The 27,172-nt window shown below is 39.6% G+C and overlaps 1 protein-coding gene across 2 annotated transcripts; it reads right to left on the reverse strand.

The window, feature by feature from the left end:
• Positions 1-2,229: 2,229 nt before the first annotated feature.
• alx3 (ALX homeobox 3) lies at positions 2,230-26,241 on the reverse strand. Of its 2 annotated transcripts, none has more exons than XM_088081481.1 (7): positions 26,095-26,241; positions 12,617-12,958; positions 10,077-10,231; positions 7,805-8,120; positions 3,359-3,633; positions 3,096-3,221; positions 2,230-2,955 (listed from the first exon to the last, which is right to left on the reverse strand). In XM_088081481.1, the coding sequence occupies exons 2-7, from the start codon at positions 12,639-12,641 to the stop codon at positions 2,608-2,610; spliced, it is 1,245 nt and encodes a 414-aa protein (XP_087937607.1). In that variant the 5' UTR covers positions 12,642-12,958; positions 26,095-26,241; the 3' UTR covers positions 2,230-2,607. The 2 variants fall into 2 exon arrangements, with proteins under 2 accessions (XP_087937607.1, XP_042348382.2); XM_042492448.2 differs by lacking the exon at positions 26,095-26,241 and adding an exon at positions 14,739-14,900.
• Between the last annotated feature and the right edge of the window lie 931 nt (positions 26,242-27,172).

Genomic DNA, 27,172 nt, shown 5'->3' on the forward strand with positions numbered 1-27,172 from the left:
TCTACATTTATATTTTTATATACTTGTGCTTATACCTATTTCTATTTGCAATAATTTTCTATGCTGGCATCAGAGCGACTGTAATGAACCACAATTTCCTCTGTCAATGAAGTATTTCTGATGCTGATTATGAAAATAACACTTAGAGTTAACTCACAGTGTTTTGTTCAGTAGATGATAAACTTTTAAATTAAGGTCTACTGGTAAATATCTGGAAGCAGACAAATACTTCATGACAGACTGTTGTTAGATTACCTCACTCCACTGTTTGACTGTGTTTCTGAGTTGGCCGCACTGTGCTACCACATTGTTTAGTTTAGGGGGACATGTTAATGCTGTTCGACTAGGCTACTTCAAATCAAAGGATCTGTTGTGTCACAATAGTTGCACTTCAAGGCCAAGATAAATCTTGTTGAGATCAAAGCTCAGAACAGTGGCCAGCGGGCAGCTGTACAGATTTTAATGAGCATTAAATCATATTTTTTGTCCATTAATGAGGCAAAGGGTATAGTAATTTCCAGGCTCTAGTGACAGTCTTCACCCAATGACCCTTACGCACAGAGTGATGCTAAGTTAATAACCTCCCCCTGCATTGTGCACTCAACATTTTTCATTTCATTTCTGACAAATCATGTAAGGCCTCTGCTGCGTGATATATTGGGCTAATACAGATCAAAGCTTAAGACACACCACTGTAACTTTAATGACAACTTAATCAAAACCAATGATAACTTAATCCAAACTTATGACTGCCTATTGTGAGATGAGGTAATAAGTTTTGGTCCTGTTTATAAGTGGAATAAACCACACTGCATTTATAATAGTGTTAGTTATTCTATCATGACTGTCCTGACAGTGTTTAAGAGTTAACATATCAAATTCACCAAGCTGTTGAGTATCCTCTTTTGTTGATTAACTTGTGCCCTATCTCAAAACAAATATTAAAACTGAGCACTGATCCACCATCTGCCATTTCTTCAGCTTTCCTAAAGATGGCCATCTCCTCAATCCCTTATCCCTACTGACAGGTCTCCTTATCTTCTCCACTTAATCTGGGATTTAATCAGGGGGACTATGTAACTGCAGTAAGGGCTGCCGTCTCCCAGGGCCTGGCTGGAATTTGAAGCTGTGGGTGTGGAAAGTGTTTCTGATGGGTTTGTGCATTCTTCTATTGGAACCACATGTTAGTGGCTCACACAAAACCCCGGCACAGACTGAGGGAATGGCAGCTGATCCACCCCGGCGTGGCTGTCATGGTGGAGTGAGCAAAAAGGGAAAGCAGAGCCAGTATATTTGCCTGTAAGCCATGTACATTTCTGGGGGAGTAAGTGGAGCTTGGAAGGGCTTTGTCCACTGGTTCTTTTTTCTCAATTCAAGTCACATTCTCAATCTCTTACAGATTTTAAATGTTTGCACATCTGACATGAATATGTTGGTATTTAGTAATTTACACCAGATGGGATAGTACCATGCAATTCAGTGTTTCCTTGACAATGAAGTAAATTGTTTGGGGTGAAGCACAACAAGGAGATTTCCTGAAAACAATTATTAGGAATGCATTCAGAGTGTGAGACTGAGTGTGCAACAGGAACATATTTATGCCATGTTCTTTAAAAACACAACACATGAATATCTAAGCATTTATAAATAAAAGCAGAAACTGGCTTCAGTGGATAATATTACCAAACACAACATGCTGTGGGCCATAGTAACAACCAATTTCTCCTACTAAACTGTAAGTCATTACTCAGTTGGTCAGGTTTACCGCTCATGCCAGATGTGAATGCCTCGCTGCAAAGCCATCCTTCTGTGGGAGGCTCTTTACTTTATCATCGATAGTGGTGTGCGGTCGCTCAGTTAGCTTTCCATTAATGAACCTGCCACTCGCTCCTGATACATGAGGTGCCACCTGAAGGCCTCTTGAAGCGAGGCCAAGTAGGCTACACACGTACCCTGTGCACGTCTTAAATACAATGAAGCTCACTTTCCTCACAGCAGAAATCTTTGTGTTTATGGCAACCACAGCCTGTGAAGCATTTTTGCCTCACGACCACATTCCCAGTTAAATATGTGACGCAGACGTTTGGTTAGCTCTCTTACTTATCTTTTTTCTTTTTTAACAAGTCATGTCAAAGCCTAAAATAATTCCGGCTGAGATCCTTTTGTTCCGTTTTCTTAATATGTTTTTCCCCCAAATAGTTTCCTACTCAATAAAACAGAAGATTTACATGGAGGCCTTTATTACTGGACGCACTATAAAGCACAACAGACAAAAACAGAACAATAATGAATATGATAATTACAATTTTTACATGCTTAAATAATTTTCCCTCTTTGGTCTCAGCATTGTGATATCAAACTAAAACTGGAAACAATAAAGTTCTTATTAATACACTGGGTTGTCGTGCTAGAGGCTCAAGTTGTCCTCGTGAAATTCATCTTCCAACATCTGAATTGTGAAAAGTCCCAAAGTCGGCTTACATAAATGTCAAGAGGAATTATTTGAGTCATATGAGGTGGGTGTGTACATCGGGGATTGTGTATGGGTCAGGAATGTAATATGCTTTGGCTCAGTCAGTGCATAATGGGGAGCTGGCACTGTTGTGGTCATGTCGGCCAGGAGAGGATGCTGCCCGGCTCTTTGGCTTTCATCCGCAGCGCCACGAGGCCCGTCGGCTTGTAGTCGGTCTCGGGCCCCTCGATGGAAGGGGGCCCGAGGCCTCCTGGGAAGCTGTGGAGTGAATAGAGGCCGTTGATGCCTGGATGGTGAGGCGGGTGGTGGTGGTGGGGATGGCTAGGCGATGCGGGCATGCCCATGAAGCCCTGCAGATTGCTGTGGGGGTGAGGATACGGACTCATGCAGGACGAGGGGATGGAGTCGGCTCCCAGGACGCAGCCAGCACCTGAAGCACCACCACCTCCTGATGTCGCCCCGGGCCACAGGTTGCCCTGCATCTGGACATTGAGACATTTGAAAAAAATTACTATGAGCACCAAATCAGGACACAATATCAGCAAAGTTCCTGTGAGCTTGAAAAAGAAACCAAGTTTGTGTGCTGCGGCATGTATGACACGAGAGATCTGCAGTGGCCTACCTGGTATGTATCGTGGCGAGGGAGAAGAGAGATATCATATGTAGCAGCAAAGTGGTTGCGAACTTCCTGGATCTTGCCATAGCGTTCTCGTTTCCTCCACTTGGCTCTACGATTTTGGAACCAAACCTTTTAAATACAAAAATATAGTACAATAAGAAAGTTTTAGAAGATAATGTGTCTTTCTCAGGTCATAAACTCTCTTCAGTTTCATAGCTATAAAATGAAAAGGATGTAAAATATGAGGTTGTTGCCCTAATACACACCTGAACCCGAGCCTCGGTGAGCTCAGTCCTCAGGGCCAGCTGCTCCCGGGCATACACGTCAGGGTAGTGCGTCTTCTGAAACACTTTCTCCAGCTCCTCCAGCTGAAAGGTGCTGAAGGTGGTGCGGTTGCGCCGCTTCTTGTTCTTGCCCGATAGGTCGATGGAGTCGGCGATAGAGTCCCCCTGTAAACCGCTGCCCGGCTCTTTCAGCTTGCCACAACAGTCCGTGCCAATACCAGGATAGCCCATGGTCTTCGTAGCTCCTTTCTCTCTGACTGAGACATGGAGGGTACACAGAAAAAGTAGACAGTTTGATGTAAATATCAATTTTTATGCATATTCTTATATTGTCAATTTATCAGAATAAATTCACTGTTTGATGGTTGCCTTGGAGGATTTTGAAAAAATCAACTTCTGATTAAGATTTAAGCATGTTTCATGTCTGATGCTCCTTAAAATAGTTTATGTAATCTGTTCACTTTATTTGTCTGGGACCAATTGTTGTTGTTACTGGCCTACTTGTTGCAACACTGAAGGGGATACGTATGAAATGGGGGATGGGGAGGGGGGAGGGGGGTTCTGCCAGGAAATGTTGACTGTCAAAAACTCAATTTCCTGCTTTCTGGTGATTTTTTCTGCACCAATTTGTACCTTTTCTGCATTACTTTGTGGTGGAAAAAAATCATTATTTTCTTCCAAATAAAAGTCTTCTGCTTCTTAATGTTTTTATCTCCAAGTTCTAAATATTGAGGTGGATATATCCCCTGTGTCCCCCTCCCCTGAAATCTACAACCATGACAAGCAAGCTCCTGAATTTTTTTAAAAATGAAAAATATACTTTTATTTCAATACAGCTTTTGTGGTTAAGTAAAGGTTTAAATAAATAAATACATTTTTTTTTTTTAGGGTTGCAGAATAATTGGGTAGCACACCGGCAATGACACAAAAAGGAATAAGCAGCCTTTTACAGTACAGAGAAACGGGGATTTACCCACTAACACGAGGATGAGAAATCTTTTATACAGAAAAGGCAGCTTCTGGAATTCATATCTCTTTGCATGTAAGGCAGCAGCACAAACAACTAAATGACCAACCACTCCCATTTTCAATGCCAGAGAAAAAGTCTCTTTAAAAGCAACACACTTTCACCTGGACATAGCTGTAAGCTTTTCGATTGACACTTTTTGACACAACTGTTAAATTTAAGAGGATATCACATCAAACATTTTGTCAAAAAATCCCTTAATCTCTTGCTTGTTTTTTATGCTTCTCAGTTTGATTCCCAAAGTACCACAAGAGGCTGAACTGCGAGACGTCTCAGAAAAGCAACACACAACACTAATTCAGGCGAACAGCTGTTTTAATTTGATTAGCTGAGGTAACCCATAGTGAACTCTCAGTGAGTTAGTATGAATTAAACCCACAAGGCAATAAGTACAAAACAAGATTTGATTTGTTACATTTGGAAATATAGACAAGTAATGTTTGGGGTCACCTTCCAAACAGACAAATCCATTTATTCAACAGGAAACTCACTGCAATGTGTATTTCAAACTACTCCCATGCAGAGTAAAAAAAAACTAGGATACAGCACTGGATTATATGACAGATTTATATCTGATAAAGCACATGATTGTTTGAATAAATAATATACATTCTGCCCTCCACATTCAGCAGTGAGGGGAATCTGAAAGCATTATTTCCCTTCCTGTTAACGGACCATGGAAAGGGCTGTTCCCTCCTGCAGTGTTTGGATGTTGTTGTCCATATTCATTATGCTTATCCCCGAGCTCCAAAACAAAATCACTCTGCGTCTATCTGCAGGCACTTACTCACTGGGGGCAGCCGAGACATTACTTTGCCGTTCTCCTAATTCAATATGGGGCCCAACAGAGAGCACTTTTCATTGCAACATTAATTTCCTCGTGTCCATTAGATCCCACCTCACACTGCAGTTCATGCTGAAAATATTCTCTGTTAAAGATTTCAAACTGGGGCCGCAGGACGTTGTATAGCTTTTACCATGTCAAACACCCACATCCGCTCTGCCTGCAATGTAACAGGAGATATATGTGAAATGCAGGAAGAGGCAAAAAGAGGAAAAATTCTAAATGTAGGTAGGAATATCATGCTGTGAGCAAGGGGATCAAATCTAAGACACTGAAATAGTCGTGGTAGAAATTTAAGCTGCACTTCTTCCAGGCCAACTGCTCTGTATATTTGAGGTTTTCAATTTGTGCAGTCTTTAAGCACATTTCATCTTGTTTCTTAAGGATATATAAAATTCACTGATTTTGAATCAGTCTGCTATTGTTTGTATAGAAAATGAATAATAAAAATGACGGAAATTAAAAATGAAGCAATCGTACCCTCTAACAAAAGATTAAGGTTTGAATTTTAGTTTGTGCTGATGAGTTCACGAAAGGGTTTAAGTAGTGAGAGATTATTTTATTTTATATTACGGAGGTTTGAGATGCATTTGGATGTGAAGCATATCGCTATATCGGAGAGCATGAATAAAATAAGAAACATATTGTGCCCGTGGATACATTTTATGTTGGATATATTGTGGCAAATATGACATACATATATGGACAAAAAAACAAGTCTCTCACTGAAACATCGCACATGTAAACCAAAATTTAGCAATATTTATTACCATAAATATGGTATGAACATACTTTCAAGTGTTCAATCTAAAATAAGTATTTCTGACATTCTGACTCCTTTTATTTGTATTAAAAAATAGTGAGACACCTTTAGACTCTTTTTGTTGGAAAAATGTAAGTCCGCATTTTTAAAAATTTATAAGATCAACACCCCCATTAATTAAATTTTGTAAATTCCTTATTGCAATTGCGCAACTTGATTGCAAATAATATTACCAACTTAATTAAACCTTCAAAGTGTGAAGATGGTCGAGGGGTTTTAAATTCACTGGCCTGTCCCACCATCAATAAACTTTCCTCCCACCATAGACAAAACAGGAAGATGTGTGTGCCTTTGAAGGTTAACTAACCCAAACTCAAAAACACAAAGAGTAGTATGAGTAGATGCGCACACACAAACACAAACACACACACACACACACACACACACACACACACACACACGCTATATACTCTGCAAATACATGCAAAGCCTTAAACTCAGTTAAAGCAACATAACCAGTAATTTACAAAATAAATTACACCGACACTGAACTGTCAGTGCATTAGTGTGTGTGTGCGAGTGTGTGTGTGTGTCAGAGGATAGAGGAACCATACATGCTTTGTCTTGTTTAAACCCAATTTAAAAGAAAAGTAATAAAAGTCCACTTTCAAACAGGATAGCTGATATCGTTATCATAACCGTGGACAAAAAAAAAAAGTCTATTGGCTGTTTTTGGCAGTAACATGAATCAAGCCATTGTATATTATTCTGGACACAGATATCACAAAGACCTTATCAGCGCTCATATCCTCTGTTGCTTTGCAGAATCATCAACACCAATAAATAAAGTGAAAGACCACATCATTTCTTCAGGCTTCGGTTCAACATATACAAGCGTTACTTTTCTTCCCAAGATGGACATTTACGGGCTTTAATATGGGACAGCCTTTGAGCGCATGCCTGCTTGCAAAATCTGAAGTTGACTCTGATGTATTTAAATTACAAAAGCTTACTTATGAAGAGAATAAGAAACAGTTGAAAAAAAGGCTCAGGGCTAAAACACAGAAATATTAAGCTGAATGTTAAAAGGCTGACTAGCAGCCTAATGACACACCCAACTTGCTGCCATGCTGACCTTTAACCTCTCTTACTTAACATCAAGCGCTGCCAAGTGAAAGAAAACTTGTTGACATTTTTATCACAACTAACCCTCATTGGCATAGCCAGTAAAAATCAGTCAAGGCATTTGTATAATTGTTAGTTGAAATGACATATTTAAAGAGCCTGCAAAAAAAAACAAAAAAAAAAAACAAAACTGGCTCACTGGAAAAACGGATACACCAAATTTGTGCCATTTATGTTTTATAATAAATAAATTAAAAAAATTAAATTTAAAAAGGCAAATTTAAAAAGGCAAATCATTGAGATTATTCTCATATTTTATTTCTCAGTTTATTAATTTTAATTTACACCCGCTTATTTTATGCAGTGTGAGCATAATTTCATTAGAAATTAGTGAAAAAAAAACTGCTAGTGCAAGGATTGTCTTCAGCACAATTTGGGCACAATTTCTTATGCCTCAAGTATATCTCTTATCAAAATTTACAGAGCATTGCTGAGCAATTATACTTTTCATGGTTCAGACAGACATAAAAACAAGCTAAGATGAGTATTATCAGTATATTTTAAAGATTTTCCTGTTGCGCCTGCTTTTATTTATTGGGCAATTATTTGTTCTTTTTTTTTAACTTCTTTTCTTTTTTTAACACATCACTTAAAATGTCTCAAACTCACCTTCCGAGTTGGTCTCATAAAACGCCGGTTTGCCGCTTATCGCCGTCCCCTTCTGATCCTGGTTTATACTTTCCAAGAACTTGCTGTGTTTGGACGGAGAGGCGGGTGGGTTCGCCGATGAAGCGCCGTGCGTAAAGTCCGCTGCAGCATCACCAAACCTCCCCATGGCAGCGGCATACAGATCCCCGCGCAGGCTGAGGCGGTGAGGAAGAGGGGGAGGAAGGTGCGAGGGTTTCTGCAGCTCATCGCAGGGGAGAAAGGAGCCGGAGCCGCTGTGCTCCAGTCTGGGAGAGTTTTCTGGCGTCCTCCTGCTGGTCTGCGGAGAGAAAGGCAAACAACTCTCCGTCTCCATCTTACGGATCCAGCAGGCAGCATAGACAACAGCGACTGGGCGCTGATAGTGTGGGCGCCCGAGACAGAGACAGTTTTTTTTCTTTTTCTGTGTTCATGTCAAGTGGGTGGGATTTAACAGATCAGAAACAAAGACCCGTGAAACCGGGGCTGCAGTGTGTGCGTGCGTGCGTGGGAGAGAGAGGGGGAGAGAGAGACAGAGAGGTGTGTGTGCGTGTGTGTGTGGGTGAGAGAGAGAGAGAGCGTGAGCGTGTAGTGTCTATTACAGCATCCAGCAGTCTGATATAATCCGCCAAAAATTCAATCACGTGTGGTTTCTGTCCCTCCAATTAACCATTTAATTCCTATTTCATATATTGTTATGGGCCTAATCACCAAATCAAGCAGGACAGGAGAAGCAGACAGCGCTCGCGCGCGCACACACACACCCACACACACACACAGAGAGAGAGAAAGAGATAACTGCCCGAATAAAAATACCTTTTAACAAAATGCCTTAATGACACTATCTGCTGTTTATTTCTTTTTTATATACTTTTTTAATTTACTTTTTCCCCAGCTATCGTACTTCCTTAATTTCGTTTTACTTTATTTTATCTGATGCCTATTTTATTTTTCGCAGTCGGGCCTAAATGTTTTTAATTTAATATTCTTTGTCCAATTGAGACTTTCTTCCTTTTCATTTACGATTCTCCGTGCATTAAACCAAATGGTTCATATGTTGTTGTTTTTTTTTTAAATTCGATGTAGATGCGTTATTTTATGCCAATAAAAATAATGTGCCCCTCTGTCGCTAAACAAGAAAATCAGAAGGCATGGACAGAATCCATATTACAAATAATCATATTCACTGTTGTGTGACACACATTTCTGACCACTGAAAAAAGCTCATGTAATATCAAAAGAAAAAAAAACTAATGCAATTACAAAGCATGTGAAAATCAGTTTCAAGACGGCCAAAGTCTTTCTCTGGTTAATAATTTCAACACAAATCCATATGTGAACATAATTATTAAATATGACAATAAAGGCCTTAACATACGAAATGCATTGAGATCATTTCTGTAATCGTGCACTCACTGCGTTAAAGGGCTTTTATTTTCGCTGTCTTTGTTTTTAAACACGCAGCATATATGCGTCGACATTCGTCAAAAAAAAAAAAACAAAATTAAAAAATAACGGCATATACGGCTTTTTTCGCATTTATCCTTTCGAGATACATAGCTATATATAGCAATTTTGGATTTTGGAGTCTGTTATCTAAATAATCTTAATGCAAAACCAGAAACTCGGAGACTGTAACGACAATTATTAATTTAAACAAAACGATTATTCTATCAACAATCTTGAGAATAACGCAACACCGCAGAAAACTAATGGAAGGCAGAAATATGTTATAGATTATCACTAATATAATGATCGAACAGATAAATTCAAAAAAATCTAATTTTGTTAGCGATGTGTCTGCTGACGTTTACATTAGTTCACTTCGCCGTTTCCTTGTCGTTCAGCTCTAAAGTATGGTGCTGATTTCCTGTGGTTTCACTGAATAATCCTGAATGTCTTTAAGAAATGATGGAAACAGCAAAACAATAGTTATGAAGGTCATAACATCCCCCTGCTTGCAGTGAAATACAGTTTTAATTAATGCAATACAATTCTTAAATCTTTGTGGGATTTTTACTTAGCTCACTTGACAGCTGTTTTGATAAGAGTCAATATAAAAATAATAAGGACATTTAAAGTAAAAACAGAAAAATATACTTTGTCCACGGCACAGAGCAGGAGATGTGTTATTAATTCATGCAGCTCAAAACTGACTGAATGTTCAGAAAGAGACTCAACAGAAAGATAAAAGGCTTTTGAAACTGACATGTTATCTCTGATCTAGACAAACCCCGTCTAAACACAGTGCACTTACCAGGTTCAGACACGGTACCGCTGATTTTGGGGACATCTCACCATCTCTCTGGATACCTGAGGCCGCACGCTGCTCAGCTGATGGACAAGTGTGTAAACACCAGGTCCATTTGGGCCAGGAGGCCTCATAAGCTCCATTTGATTCCATTTTGAGCTCTGTAATATCAAAGTATCCACAGTGCACGTTACACATCCAAGTGCAGGAGAAAAAAGGCTGTGTAACAAGAAATACAGAGTTAAATTCTTGCTTAAATCATTATTTGTACAAAGTCTAGCTCCAGAATTTAAATGACAAATAGAGAAAAGCTGAAAGCAGCTAAATTGACATTAATAAAACAGAAGGAAATGTTTTAATTCTAATGATAATCTCATTCACTCCAACGTGCAAATACTCTCATTCCTCTCTTTACCAAGAGAATCCTAAAAGTGCAGTCATGAACAAAATCAAAATTCCAGTCTTCACCTGGATGCAAACTGCAAAGACATGGCTGCGTGCATGGAAAGGAAAAGCTCCTTCAAGTTTAAAATGATTAGTGAGCTTAGATATAAGGCCTAATGACATTTATGTGCAACATGACTTAGATTAACATGTTTAAGTCAGTAGAGCGTAGAGGCTTAAAAAGACCGTGCTGTCATGTTAATCACAACCACAATGCCACCTTTCATACCCTCCCACACTCTGAGTGTATTCATCCCTGCAAACTTCAGCCTGCGCATAGTTGCCAGCATTTATCAAACTGTCTGGCTGACCACCATTAAAAACCTCATAATTCTGTTAGAGGGGAGTTTAGGTTTTTAAGATGTACACAAGGCTGGGGGGGGGGGTGTCGAGGGGCACGGATATGTTTCTCAAATCTCGTGACAACCATGTCCTCTGTAGCCCGAGGCAGCAGAGCACTCTTGAATTCACGAACCCAGCTGAGTAAATGCATTCCAGAAATGTGGGCAAGAGGAAGAACGTCTGCGCTATGATCTCAGAGCCGCCGCAGGTAACAGTGTTTATATGAATACTGCATCAAGAGAGCATGAGATGTGGAGGATTATGGGTATGTTCTTTGCTGGGGAATCAAAGTCCTCTATGAGTCTGTGTGGACGCTGGTGTGCTGTGGTTTGTTTAATTATACTTGGAAGTCCAACTTCCATAGAACATTGTCCTTTATGAAAATAAGCACATGAACTTAAGACAGAGATGTGTGCATTTAATCTTCACACAGGGAAAGAAGCCATAGTTAAAGGCAGAAAAATAACATCAACTCCCTGTCCATACTCTGACCACCTCCACTCAATGCTCCCCCTGGTCCTAAACCCTTGTCCTCCAAACCTGTCCTGGGCATGACCCCACACAGGAAATCAGTTCAGCCTGTTGGGAGTCCCAGGTCTCCGTCAGCCGCCTCCCGACTCTGGGCACAGACAGCGTGGATAAAGGTGACCCTGCACTCTCACCGTGCACCCTGCAGCCCTCAGGCTTTCAGAGTCACTTCCACCCCTCCTTCCTCCACTACATCCTCTTGACCTGGCTGTCAGTCTGCAGGGCTTTGTCACACCCTGTTACACCTTATATCCTCTCTCTGGCACACACACAACTTAATGACACATACACAGGCTTACATGTGTACAAACAGACACATTTGTACACATTTGTAATCTAATTGGCAGGGTCCCAACACATTTTCATGGCCAAACATTTAAATAAAATGTCATGATATTTCAAGGACCAATAATAAATGAAAAGTTTTGCCATACTTGCCTTGTGTTTTTTAAACATATCAGAGTCAAAAACATATTTTAAGCTAGCTGGTGTATATAAGGAGAGAGACAGAATGCAAGATGAAAATGGGGAAACACACGTGACGATAAACAAAATTACACATCGAGGCATAATAGAGCTACGTTATGTCGACAGCTACAGAAAGTAAAATTGCCTTAAAGTAAAAAGAAAGGCAGTTCAGACACTCACTTTTTCAAGTTAAAACAAACAGTTGCTTTTTACAGTGTATATTGCGTTACATGGAAAGTTATCCGTAGAAGATAACTGTAAAAATTGCATTACACACAACACAATTCTATGCCTTTTTCCAAAACTTTCAATGACTTTTACGAATGACATGACTCTTCCAGGCCTGGAAAAATGTGATTGTGAAATTCCATAACTTGTAAAAGTTTTTCATGACCATTAGAATCCCAAACTGGGATTCTTTATTACATAAATCCTACTTTTTTAAGCTTCAACAATAATTAAGTAGTGTTATAAAAGTGAATAATGTCATGTGTGTGGAGTGTGAACAAAAATCTGACCTTATTCAGTGACAATCTGTGGGATCCTCCAACAGCATGTAGATGGATAAGTTATTAAGATCGACCTGCCAGAGGAACACCAACATAGACAGCCAGCTAGAATGAAGTACAACTCTGTACTTCATTCAAGCTGGCTGTCTTTGTCTGGTTATCACCGCCTGGGGCCTTTCCTCTCACGTACAGGGTGGCGATTCAACCTGAGGTTTGCATTAGAATAGGAGAAGGATAGCTAATTTAATTACCCACCATGAATGCACAGAGATGATCCCATATGCAGAGCCAGGGCTCCTCTCAGAGGCCTCCCTCACATCCTCCAGTCTATGTCCAGAAGCTGCACAGCCAGCTGAAGATGTGATTGACAGCTGCCGACCTTGGGGTCAGCCGGCTGGAGAGGTGCATTCTGGGAAGTTTAAGCTGGTCTGCTGTAGGGATGGGGGTTGAGGTTTTTTCAAAAGGGAAATGGAAAGTGGGGTTGCTGTCCTCTGTCTGACCTCGTATGAGGCGTCATAGAGCACACTGGAGCCCAGTGAGTGTTAGCAGCAAGTCAGGATCCACAGCCACAACACACCAGATGAGCTGGGTACGAATCTGTCAAGGAGAAAGTTTGTCACAATAGATGGTAGAAAGTATTGCTTTGGTTAGAGTTTTACTGTTTGATTTTTTTTTTTCACACTGCAATGACAGAGCATAAAACATTGAAAAGGAAAAAAAAATATATTCATTTCACTAATAAAAAGACTATGATACATTAAGCTTCTCTTTGAAACCCCTGATGATCTTCAAGCTAAATAAAAGGACTTTGATGTTTGACATTGTAGACAGACAAGAAATAACTTGTGCTACAGCCTTTGTTTATTAAAATTTGGACATAGCTATGGTTGATTTATCACAAATGACTTTCTGCTGCAACACACGCTGTGTGCTGCTTTGTCACTGTGCTTTTTGAAATTGGGAACACTTATTTCAAATCCAAGACAAAACTAGCATTAAGGCTCACAAAGCCCACAACACATGACCTAAGAGAATTGCCACATTGTCAGTTTTCTCTGTTTTTACGCTACACAGTTATGTTTTTCAGCGTAATTGAAGGGGAACACTACCTAAATTAAGAATACTGATGTTATTTCAATGGCCTAGAAAAGTTCAATATTTGTGAATGTGAGCCACTCTCAAAGCCAAAAATCAAACAAATAAGTCAAATTTGGGGTAGTGATACTCAACCTATGGCCTGTGGGCTAAATCTGGCTCCTGATAGGGTGCTGGGTGGCCCCCGAACCACTTTCTAATTCAGAATAAATATAAAGTTATTCAAACTGGGCAATATATTTTTAAAAATTTTTTAGTGGGTCTATACATAATTTACAAGAATACATGTAAATAATCAAAATAGAGCTTGTTTATTAAAAAAAGCTAAGCCCCTAATGTCCTGAAATCGTAGTAATGCCCCTGTGTACAGGCATGGCGCTGCTGCGATTGGCACCTGGCCTCCTGTCATTTTGCAAAAGTGGCCCCAAAGTAAAGCAAGTTAAGTTTCCCTGCCATATATAACCAGAGGTGTAGTGGAGAGTATATGGATTATACCCACTTTTTCATTTGACATTGAGTATATCCACTTGTAAATCCCCTCTTATGTGCAACATTCAGAAGGGTGCTGCAAGCCAATTTCATTGAATTAATAGTATATCCACTTCTCCAGGCACCACTACACCACTGGGTATACTGTGTGGAGTTGTTCTGCAGACAGTGAATGGCTGCCTAATTTTGTGGAGAAACAGAGTGTTTGTTTCCTTTTTTTATACCCAAATTAGCTTTATTCTTTCTTAGTGTTGTTGGTACTGAAGCAGAAAATGTACACATATTCTCATTCATTCCCTGGGTGCTCTTTAACATCTTTCCCAGTTCATTGTTCATACAGAGGCTCCAGACTTTATACCCTGTGACATCACTGATTTTTAACAATGATTTTGGGACTCAGTTGTTCATTTTTGGACCGCCTTTGACCGTAAAAATAACACATATGAATTTTGAAAATGGACGTAGCTCCACAACCACAAAATACACAATTACTTGCTGTAACAACATTGCTGGGATTTCGGTTGTCATAGCAACAAGCTGAAGGCCCTACACAGGTGCTAGCTAGCTAACTCAACGCTGGCACTTTAGCAGTTTAATACGAGCACTTAACCTCTATTATACTGGCAACAGAGAGCTGAAAGAGGAGACTTACTCGACACAGTAGCTAATCGAGAGAAATGCTGCGTGTGTGTGCGGGAACACTGGGTTATGAAAGCTCAGTCTGTCGTGATAAATGCCTCTCTGCTAGGACTGGCTCCTAATGAAGGACAGACTCGCCTCGCTCCTTACTCACAATCTGCAGGAATCCGTAAACATGCACCTTAGCAAAACCATCTGGACGCATCAGCTAAAGGCCCCGATACAGCAGACACACGCCACAGCTAAAAATAAATAATCCTTAAATGTGTTTTAAAGCGGACCGGGAACTGTTGACGAAGACAGGAGGCCCTGTTGGGGCGGTGACGCATGCGTAACTGAGGAGACTAAAAAATAGCCTGCAATTTCCGTTAAAATAAATTTATAGTGAGGTCTTTGCTTTTGCTAACTGTCAGCATATGTAGCCAAATATTAAATTAAATGTTATATTGTTCAAATTAATAGCTATAAAGGCCTATCAAAATCCCACTTTATCTAATTCAGTCTATTTTAGGTAACTTGAGATACTGAAGTCAAACAGCTAGTAGGCCTAATCATCATCTTTATTAACGCAGGTTAAAAAAAGATAACATTAGATTAGAAATGGTCAATAAGGGCTATTTCCTTGAGGTGGAAGCACAGTCTAAAGTGTTTTAGGAGCATAGCCTACTCTCGGCTATTTGTTTGCCTTGATCGTTTGAGTTAATGACTTATGTTGCCTCTGATTGGTTTTATTTTTGGATACTGAGGATAAAGTAGGCTAATGCAACTAGTTAATTGGGATCTCTTCAGCGGTGAATAATGGCTATGATCTCATTGAATGATCAATGACACTTTATTTGTATAGCACTTTTCATTAAACTAATCTGTAATACAAAGTGCCCCCCCCCCACACACACACACACACACACACAGACTACTAACACGAGGATACACCAGCCTCAGCACAAGGATAAAAGAAATAATAATAATAATAATAAACAGCAAGACGTTATGATTTGAAAAACAAAAGTAGGTATTTAAGTCAGGACACGCTACCACAATTGAGGAAACACCAAGGAGATTAAAACCTATAGAAAGACAGATTTTAAAATAAAGAAATAAGCAAAATAAAATAATAATAATAATAGTAATAATAATCATGAATAAAATACTCTAAACAGTAGATAAGAGGCAAATGAAAATATAACAGCACAAAGTAAAGTAATAGCCTAAGTAGGCTGTATGTCAAAAATAATAAAGTTATAATCCAACTAGTGAAAGACAACAACGTATACGCCTAAAAAAATAGCCTAGTCAATAAGTAAATACGTAAAGTTTGATTAAAAGCCAGACTAAAAAGGCAGGCTTTTAAAAATTGTTCTGTAACAACCTCCAACACTGTCCGTGACCCGAGGTCTCGAATTGAATTAGAGGTGGTCACCCAGTGATAAATCTCACCGACTGGAGATCATGAGATTTTCATTACACAGAGCCAGAGGACATACAGGAACCTCCGCAGGTCCTCCTGTCCCGCAGACACTGCGGGTTTCCGACGAGTAGCCTAAATTTAAGGTGTCATCAGGATCAAAACATACAGCACCTGCACTCATAAAAAATCTGATGTCCAGTTTTCAGTCAAGAATAGTAGACCTAGACTAAGGCTATTAAAAAAAAACATTTAAATGGGCTAGATTTTATTAAATAATATAAAAGAAATAAGCAAATTCTGTTATTTTATATATTTAATTGATAGTCCTAGCATTTATTTATTAAACCTTTCTATCTGTATCTATTCAAGATACTTTGTAACCTATACATTCGAATAAAAATATAGCCTAATTTAACCAATTTAGGCAATTAAAGCTAATTCGACTCAAAACATAAAACCCGGCTGTACAGTGTTACTTTACAATCAAAATGTTAGTTAAATAGCGAATAGATAGCTTTAAATTTGGTTTGCAATTAAGATGGAATAAAGAGGCATAAAGTGTTAAAGTGTATGTAAAAATAAAAAAAATAAAACTGTGCGTACAACTGTACTGTAACAGCAAAAAATGTCTCTTTTATTAATTTGGTCGTTCCAATAGACGATTTTAACACGCATTAGCCTACTTATCAATTTGTTTTTTCGTCTTTTTCGTTTAGGGGAACAAGAATAATGGATAAAAGAAAGTAAAGATAAAAGATAGTTTTTTTTCAGGCGTATGAACTACTCTTTTGTTACATCTCTAGTAGTACGGATTAATATTGGCATTATTTTCCGGAATAGAAAAGAAATGCGATGACTGAAAGAAAGAGAGATTTTTTCCCCCTGATGTTTGATTGCATGATTGGAAATTTCGCAAATCATCTTACGGTTTCCTTTATATTGTGTAATAACGAATAAGAGCAAGACAACGAACAAAAGATAATCATTTGAATAGGGTAACTTAAAAAAATATAAAAAATCATCAGACTTTTCTTGATTGAGATTTTCACAGCGAAAAAATAGGTTATTATTGTTGACGGAAAGTTGAGAGGAGATAATAGCTCAATAATGTTTAATTATTGCCTCCAGCGAGACAAAATAAAATTAAACAAATTAAACCCTCGGAAATAGCCAACAATAAAGTGAAATTGTTCTCATTTTCTGTGTTCATATGAAGCTTAAAACCATTAGCCTACAAAACTGCAAAATTATAGCCTACTTCGTTTCAAAAAATGTAGGGAGTAGCCTAACCTATTTTTTCCCTCGTGCGCTTTTTTATTTTATGCAATATTACAGACTAGGCATAGACAGATTTTTTATAGGCTATAGGCATATTGACAACTGTGAACCTAAGTATAAATCTACAGCTGGCCCAAAACTATAATCATGATCTTTGATGGAGAAATCGTACTTTTATTATATTGGTGATAATAGTCTTAAGTCGGAGCCTTTACATTCGTGTGTGTGTGTGTGTGTGCGTGTGTGTGTGTGTGTGTGTGTGTGTGTGTGTGTGATCGCTCTGGCATTGTTACAGACGACACTCACACTCTCAGGTCTGTAATCCTGAGGCTCCAGACAGGACCTGCGGCTTTGGCAGCGGCCTCCGTCTCCAGCGCATCAAATAAGAAAACTCCTGACGCACACAGGAGGTCTCCGGTAGCTCACCATCTTTCTCACATTTTTTGGACGAAACCTGTCAGCTATATTTTGGATAAACACTTATGAAAGTCCGCAGAAGAGCAACATGAGGATTTTTTTCTTTGGTCAGAGTACCTCACAATAAATCTGTCTGTTTTGCGAGCTCAGCTGAGGGGAGAGATGACAGTTGCAAAAATTACAACCAATTTAACGCGCCCATATTTCTCCCGTGATATCAGCGGTGTGGCAAGGATTTGTTGGACTATGATACCTAATGGGTTTTACAAATGAGTCAAGGTGTGAAAGATACTCCTTTGTAGTGGATTTTCCAGATCCATAAACGCCATATAACGTGAAATAACTCCCAAATAACACACGTGTAGATCTATAGCTAGATCTATAAATATATACATCTCCATAGGCCCATTGACTGTAATGGAATATTTCAGAGGATAGGTTAAAAAACAACAACAAAAAAAACCCCAGTTCATCAGCATCAAAACTTCAGGTGAACACTGATAGTTTGGTGAAGAGAAACAGGAACAAAAAGTTCAATGCACTGACCAAAACTAGTTTTCTCACTGTGATTCCTCATTATTCATATATTTACTTATATGTAGCCTTCATATGAACAATACAGGGGCTCATGCTAAGAGCATGTTCTCTATTCTTCTTCTCTACAAGACTGCAGAAAACATTGCAATTCAATAAATAAGTCTGAAAATGTGCACATAATAATACTGTTGCCAAGGACATTTCAATTCACAAAATGTTTTTTCTTTGGAGGGGCACATATTAAACTGGAGACTTAGGGGTCCTCCGACTGAAAATACTGAGCATTGAAAACTTTATTTTTCCAGTAATCTGGGGAATTTTTATGCACTAATTTTCACCTTCTCTGCACCATGTTATGGTGGAAATGTCTTCGGTTTTGTCAAAATAAATGTATTCTGCTTCTGTAATGTTTATATGGGAAAGACAAATGCACATATTCTAAATATTGATGGGGACGTGTCCACTGCTTCCCCTCCTGAAATGTGCACCTATAGGCTGCTGTTAAAAAATCAAGATTAAACTCATGCCCATCATGTCTGCTTTGCAGAAACACAAAACTAACACTGTTTTCATATTAAACTCATGTTCCTTAATTTTTTCCCATAATTCTCATTAATACAGATCAACATAATGATGTATGAGAGAGAAGAGTAGTGATTCTTGTCTAAGAGAATCACTTCATATCTGCTGAATGCCAAACCCCCTGGTGCAGTGCAGCTCTTTGTTCCTGTCCAATCAGATACAGCTGTACAAGCCAAACTCCACAGGGATAGCTGGGGTCATCCTCTCAGCGGATGCTCGAGCCCATCCTGCTACTGGTGCCCTGAGGGCCTGGGCACAGAGCATGACCCCCCAAGCAGCCACCCAGACACTTCAGACACCAATGCACCACTTCACCCAGCGCTCGCTGAAGCCAGCATAGTGGCTGGTGTTTTGTCTCTGCTGCGACTCATCCTCCGCTTTCAAATTTCCTTTTATCGTGTGCAACATACAATTGCGGTATCTATATGCACAGACATTTAAGCACTGCACATAAAATAGGTTTGTGCAGTCTCTAAAATATATAAGAGATAATAAGACATATTTCTCATTAATTACACTGGATGTTCAACTGTACTCTGCGTGAAAGGCTTCAGCTGGAACTATTGTTTTGTTATCAGATCTCAGGCAAAAGATGAGATCTGTAAATTTAAGGAACTCTGACACGTCTGAACGAGCCTGTCACAAGTCTGCAGGGGAAGAACAGACCAGCATAGCGAATTAGACTGAGTGGAGTTCCACCAAGAAAGGACATGTGAGAATTCAGCCTGTTTAGAAAGAGAAAAAGCAAATGACCTTGGGGGCTGAAGTGGCTGGATAGAAAATAAACTGTTTGGAATTACTCTGCACATTGAGGAATAGAAAGCAGCTGCAAAAATCTGAACTTACTCAGTTGATTTCTCTGTGATTTGGAAAAGCTTTCAGCAGGCACATCACACTAACCTCTAGGCTCAAAGAGCAAAAGCATGAGTTGTAATGTTTTCAACATGTCTCTGCTTTTTAAAAGAGATAAATTGCACCACTGGTGGTTCCAGTTAAACTGAAACTAACTTTTTGCCTTGACTTGTTGGGAAGAAGCCCTGCAGAAGGAAAACAACAACAACAAAAAAAACATGCACAACTAAGATAACTTGAGGTATGTGACAATTGATCAGCGAAGTTTAAGGGATTTAGGTAATGATAATAAGAGCTGCAGTTGGCGAGTGGGGCTTGAGCGCTCCAGTGAACGACACACTGGAGACTACGTCTGCACCAAGTTTCAGAAAATCTAATTTATGGCCACTTCGCAGCAGCTGGATTTGCACTTCCGACCAGGGGATACCATTACCAAACACCATAGAGTGGACTGATGGAGTTGGGACGCTCTTGCTCTCGCTCTTATGACTCAATCCAACACAAATATAATGTTTATTTATAGAGACATGCACATAAACATGCACATGCTCACACAGCAGAAAAAAAATGCATGCTAGACACTAAAACTCAAATAGCTCAAAAATAATTTGATAAAAATTTGTATTTCCGCACTTTTTAGATGCTGTTGTTTTCATTCTTCTACTCTATGTGTAAGTAAACTCTTAGGTCAGTGGAGTGTGCTTGGGTGGCATTGAAAGGGAAATAGCACTCATTAAAAGTATTTATATATGTCATGAGCTCAATAGGGTTTTTAGAACTAAATAACCAAGTAACATGCAAGGCCAGACAGCTAAAGCATTAATCTGTAATACCACTTAGATCCACAGTCTGGAGCTGCTCCACTGGACATAAATTGGAGACTGACTTTGGGGTTGGTAATGAAACAGAAAATACATCTATTTGATGAAGAATCCATTGACTTCTCTGTCAACTTCTGTTCACTCTTCATGGAGCTGAGATGTGACATCCCAGATTATGGGCAAGACTGCTCTTTTTGTTTCTGTCCACAGAAAGCGATAGTATATGTTCCCCCCGGGTACAGTCTGAATTTGTCCCAGGACATAGGAAAATCATTTTTGACATCTTAAATTTGGTGGTGTATCCAAGTAAAGAGTTTAAGCCCTGCCATGGAAAGTCTAGTCAGCTGCAACCACGATTCGCTCCCCAAGAGCCACAATTCACTGACTTGGCGAGGGAGTGTAATCTTGCAACAACCTAGATGGAAAAAAAGCCCAAAGCGTTGCACTTACACTGGATCTTTCTCTGCCTGCTATCATCCTCAATCACAAGCTTCAGCACTCTCACTTTCTAAACTTCTTATCCAGTTTGCTAGGATTACCCAAACGTTTGGTAATCAGATAGCCCCGACTGAGACAGTTGACATTCCCGGCCTCAGATTTCAAATGTTTTTGCAACAACTTCATTTGAATCCCCGTCAACACAAACCCAACAAAGCAATTGTTATTGCTGGTGATCCAAATCATCTTCAGCAGATAAATCATCAATTTCATGGATGCTCATTTCTCCAGAGGCACTCTTTGTCAGATGATTTGTTGGTGTTGTGTGGAAAACAAACCGGCTTCACCGCATGTCAAAGCTTATTTTGACGAATGCTGGGAGAGTGGAAGTGACCACTGTCCCCCTGGTTTGGAGACCTGACAGTGAACTCTTAAAGGCCAGCCGCCCCCCAGACAGCTTCCCCTCCAGCCTCTAGTCTCCACCATCCAGCCGTAGCCTGGGGACCAATCACCCCGGCTGCCCTCTGCGTCTCTCTTTTTCCCCTTTTCTCCTTCTCTTTTACTATCTGTCTCCTTGACTCTCTCTCCCTTCCTCTTTCTCTCGTTTTCTCTCTCTCCAGGCTCTCTCTCTGCCCGGTGCTTTCAAGAGCTCCCTGTGTCACCAGATTGATTAAAACAAACACTGACCCTATTTTGGTATCTAATCCAATTGTGCTCTTTTTCTTCTCACCGGCCCTGGAGCACGCAGAGTATTAGGTGTCCTGGGAGCCACGGGGCCCCCCTCTGTGACTGATCTTAAATTTCAAACACTCTGGAACATCACATATGGTGGGCAAAGAGTAAATAAAGTCTTATTGAACTCCCTTTTAGCGCCCATGAGTAAACAGAATTTAGGATACATCATTATTATCAGCCTTACATTTCTGCTGTTGGAATAGTGTAAAAAAAAAGAAGAAGAAAAAAGATGCATGTGTATGTGCGTGAGCTGTGTGCATGCCTGTATACTAGTTTGAGTTAAGAGTAAGGGGATGAAAGTGCAGAAAGCGAACACTGCTGGCGAGGGTGCTGACTGGGGGGTTATTGAGAGAAGACTGCTGTTTATTGTTTTATTAACAAGAGCATGTTGGCCTCACCAGGTCAGGGCTTTACCTTTGACCCCGAGGAAAAGACTAGAGAGCAGCGGCCTTTATGTATCAAACAGAAAACTGTGTTCATTGAAGTGTGTGTGTGTCCATGTGTTTTAACAAAGTGCTATATTTTTTAAAAGCGGCTATAAATCTTTATTACCTTACTTTTAAGACTTGCAGCAGAGTTTTGTTTGCTTTATGTAGTTTCTTGCTGTTTTATTAGGAGGCTAGAATAGATTTCCTGCACATGCAAGTAATGCGACTTCTATTGCTGAAATTAATTTCATGCTATCTATAGTTACAGCCAGAGATCAGTGTTTGTTTTGTCTGGCCCGCTGACTTCAGTGCTGGAATACCAGTTGATATCAGATATCAGTGTGTACGCCCTGTCAAGAATTGAAACAGGACACAGGAAGCTGATGGATGCATTATGTGTATGGAGATGATGACATCCTGGATTGGAGCAAGACAGCCTGTCCCACAGTGCAACATGCAGCTTGAGATGTTATGTTGTAATGTGGATGGACTTTCAAGCCTCAAGCCAGCAAGTCATCATGATTATGTCACTTCCTGCAGCACAGTGATATTAATGATACCATCTAGTGGTGATTAACGGTTATATCACTGCACTGTTTTTGATATATGATCAGGGTATATATGGGTTTTTTTGTCAGTCTTTGTCTTCAACTTTAAGGCCTTTATGATAATATATACAGTATTGAGGTGAAAATCGATATCTGTATATTTTTGGTAGGTGTACTGATATGACAATGGAAAATGTAATCAGAATTTTTAGCTTTGAACATTTAATCAGTGGTGGGACAAAGAAGTTGTTTTGCAAGTCATTAGTAAGTCTTAAGCCTTTGCATTCAAGTTATCAAGTCAAATCTCAAGTCCTAAACCTTTAGTTTTAAACCCAGACAACTCATAATGCACCCTTCACCAAATGTAATGCCATGCTGACAACACGGTCTTGAGTTTCCTAAACAAGTCACCATTTTAACAAGAGTAACAGTAGTTAAATCTACAAAAACTGTGAATTTAAAAAAAATAGTATTTATTTGGTAGAATGAATTTGTTGGAAAATGGCACTCAATGACCTCGCATTATTTCTTCTTGATCCTAAGTCATGACAAGTAAGTCCCAGGTTCTAAAGTTTTGAGTTTTGAGTCCCAAACAAATCATAATGCACACCTTTTTTTTTTTTTTTTTTTACATTTGTAGCTATATTTGTTTAAAAAACTTGGTTGGAAAATGAACTTTTTCCAGCTGGGGCTCAGTAACGTAATTTGAGTTCTTTGCTATCAGATTGATTCAGTTTAAGTTTAGTGTTGACTTACTGCTAATAAAAAGCATTACCATTAGTTGATTCAGGAGATGGATTGATTTGTGGCACACTTTTTAATAGCATATTCTTTAATCTCTAGGCTTGTGGAAACGTATCAAGTATCTGCAAGTCAAAAAGCTCAAGTCCAATGGAGTCCCGAGTCATCTGTGCTTAAGTCCAAGTAAATTTTGATTTTGTTGAGTCTAAAGTCATCATATTTGTGACTCGAGTCGGACTTGAGTCCAAGTCATGTGACTGTAGTCTGAACCTCTAAATATAACTAAGTGCATTTAATCAAGTACTGTATCTATGTAAAGGATTTCAGTTTTACTTGGATAAATGATCTGAATGCTTCGTCCAGCATTTCACTTCTGTATCCTGTATATAGAACAAACTCATGTAAATGATAATTGTTATGAAGCCTGAGTATGCTCTCAGATATTGTGGTGACTGGTGAAATGATTTCATTAAAACCACGCAAGTCAGAATAATTTTTTCTCTTAAAGTTGGCACATATATGGAGAGCCGGGAGTGTAACAACTTCATGCAGCCAGACAAACGGCCTGTCAAACAGGCACCTTCAGTGTATGGAAACCAGCTTTGATTACAGCCAGAAAGTCTTTGTGGGCCTTGTGAATTATGGCCAATTACCTTTACCCTCTTATAATAATCATTTGTTTTCCCTACTGTCACAAGCAAGACCTTGGAGTTGCTATTACCTAAAAACTTCAGTAGGCGACTACAGGTTGAAATATATGGCGATAATCATTCCCACTAATGGCCATGGAGCTCAGAGCAAAGGCGGTTTTTATAGAGCCCAGAACTGTACATCAAACCCAGTGACTAGCCAGATTTTATGACCAGGTCATTTCACCCTTTACTCTGTTGTTTATGGTTTTAATGGCAGACTGTTGCCAGTTTTCAAGGCTGCGGTGGCTGATTTTAACTCAGGCAACATGCTGCTGACCCCAAAGTTAAGCATCTTTGCAGCAAGTATGACACTCTTACTTAATCATTTGAACCATCCTGCCAAACCAACAGCTTGTGAAAAGCATGGTAATATATAGTGAATTTCTCCTGCACGTATTATCTTTGCTTTTAGCCTGCAGGCTTTACTATTGCTGTAAAAAATAAATAAATAAAGCACACTGCAAAAGAGACATCGAGCTCTTGTCACCCCGCATTCGAATCAATAATGAAATAGGGTGTGAAGAAAACACGGAATTAAATGAGAGTGAGGCACAAGGGGAGGCTAAGAGCAGTGATAATCGATGGTGGCCACAGAGCGATGGCAGACATGAGGTCGTTTGTCTCCAGGAGAGGGAGAGAGAGAAAGAAGAGGAGGTGTACAGACAGAGCTGTCTGCTGATGGAGCTGGCAGCCGGCCAGACTCTGTATGAGGGCGTCTGAACAACAGCAGAATTTATCACGGTGACTGCTGGCCTTGTTACTGATGAAGACATGAATCTGAACATGGAGAGGGACTCAGGCTGGAGAGCAGGGCAGCTACATCGGTGGTAAAGCCCAGAGCTGGTGTACAGTGACCAAACAAATTTTAAAATCCACACTCACTGTACTCTATGTGTACTTTATCCCTCTGTGTGGCGTATGTGAGCACATTTATGCTCATTATGCCCCCCATCACCCTGCTATTGGACTTATAATTCAGGATTTTAATGGCACAATCATCTTCTATTGAAGAGGAGCATAATAGGCTTTTGTTTATTTATTGAGCTGCTCTGAAAACACTTTACTACTTGCTCACTGTTAAGAATACCCTTTTGCTGCATGTTCCTAAAGTAAACATAGGCCTGCAGCATGCTGTCATCCCACAATAATTCACAACAGACCTTGAGGCTAGGTACTCTGCAAAGCTGCATAGTTTCAAACAGCCTATAAAACATCTTTTTTGCTGTTTTGATGGATTTCTTTTTGCTTTTGTGTACCCTCTACTGTCATCTTTACTCATACATTAGGCTTTTATTCCACTATGTGTCTTGCTGATGGTACATAGAGGTTGTATGTGTGTCTTGGTTGCCACTCCCTGCTGCAGCCCAGATGGCCGTGAAGCCCTCCCTCCACAGCAGAGGTCTCAGCAGCCTGCCTCGACAGCCGGAGAGGAGATGGAGGGAGGAGAGGAGATTACCGTGCTAATCGTTTTGAGACATGAGACTGATTGCGCAAACCTGTGGAAAAATCAATCAATATTTGTCATTTGCTTATCTTGTAGGACAACAGACTAAACAAACCACAGTAAACAGGAAGACGCTACAAAGCAAACACCTTTATATAACACAACGTGTGGAGGTTTGCTCTGACCACCTCCCTTGTTTTCAGCTCACACTGCAGACATACACTAACTATAGTGAAATGATATCTTATGTTGGTTGGTGTTTAAATTCACATCATATGGTGCTGCTTTAATTATATCCAGTAGAGGGCGCAGCAATATCACAGTGGCCTCTCCAGAATCATAACTTTCATCAAAAGATAACACCCAGGGGCCACATTATTAGAAATCTAATGAGATCCAATGCAACATTTCAGCTTTACTAAAATGATTATATCGTTTTGTTTTGATTGACAATGTTAGAAAAATGTTCATTTAATAATAAATTAATAGAATGGCTTCCATAGTTTCCACATACACACACCCAGCAGAGATTTCAACTCGCTTTCCACATGAAACAATAAAAAGATGAGCGTTGAGTTGCGTGTTTTACCGTGTTTAAATGTTGATTGCAGCAGGTTGATTTTCACGGTTCAGTCTGAAGATATCAGTGATGGTGATCCCGAAAAACCTATGTGCAAGTAACAACAGAAAACGTAAAACAAACAAAAGTGGTTAAAAAACGGCGTGCTGGCGTCTTCCTGAGCTGACTGGCTAATGAGACACCTGCGACATTATCCTAATTATCTCACGTCCGTAGGTGAGACAAGCCTTCAAAATAAGAGCACAAAAATCTACTCCTGACATGCAATAGATGTCTTGTGTACAGAACAGATCAACACAATAAAATTAAAGAGAGAAAACTATACACTTCATTTAGGTAGAACATGTGGCAGGGAGTACATATAGCCTAAGTGATGGACAGATTATTAGCATTTACATAGGCTACACTGTAAGCAACAATTTGGAGATGATAACTTATTTTAATTTCTGTCAGGTTGCTTTGAAATTGCAACCATTTTGAATTAGCTTGTAGTGTGACAAGTGGACATCTGCAGAAGCCTCTGTAACAAATGCAAAATAACACTAAGAGCTGTGTGAAATGTGAAACCAAGAAAAAGAATCACACACACGCACAGGCGAGTTTTAAATTTGCAGCATAAAGACTGCAAAGATTTGGGAAGATGTAGTGATGTTTGCTGAACTACAAGGCATTTTTTGATCGTCTCCCAAAAGCTGGATTTAAAAAAAGAAAAGACAAAATCTACTTTTTGCACAGTTTCCTGGCTTCTTATTCAGGGCAGCTTGGTTTAAGCACTGAAATCCTCAGAGTGCTGCTGGCTGATGCATTAGAGGCAGGGGAACATGAGTCACATTGCCTTATGTTTGTGAGCAGTGGCCTTTAAGTCTCCATTAGGTGTTTGTCCATGAATAAATAAGCCTCACTGCATAAGTTTTCTATAGACAAGGGAGCTGGGTGAGAAAATGTTAATCAAGGCTGCATTCCTATATAGACATGACATGTTGTGTTTTTTAAATATCACTAAACATTCACTGGAGTTTCAGCACAGTGGGGCAAATTATGGCAATTTGAGTGGAACTGCTTCAGATATAACATGGATTTTAGAGAA

The sequence above is a fragment of the Plectropomus leopardus genome, chromosome 9 (assembly GCF_026936395.1).
Source record: "Plectropomus leopardus strain MGB_pleo_1.0 chromosome 9, ASM2693639v1, whole genome shotgun sequence".
NCBI lineage: Eukaryota > Metazoa > Chordata > Actinopteri > Perciformes > Serranidae > Plectropomus > Plectropomus leopardus.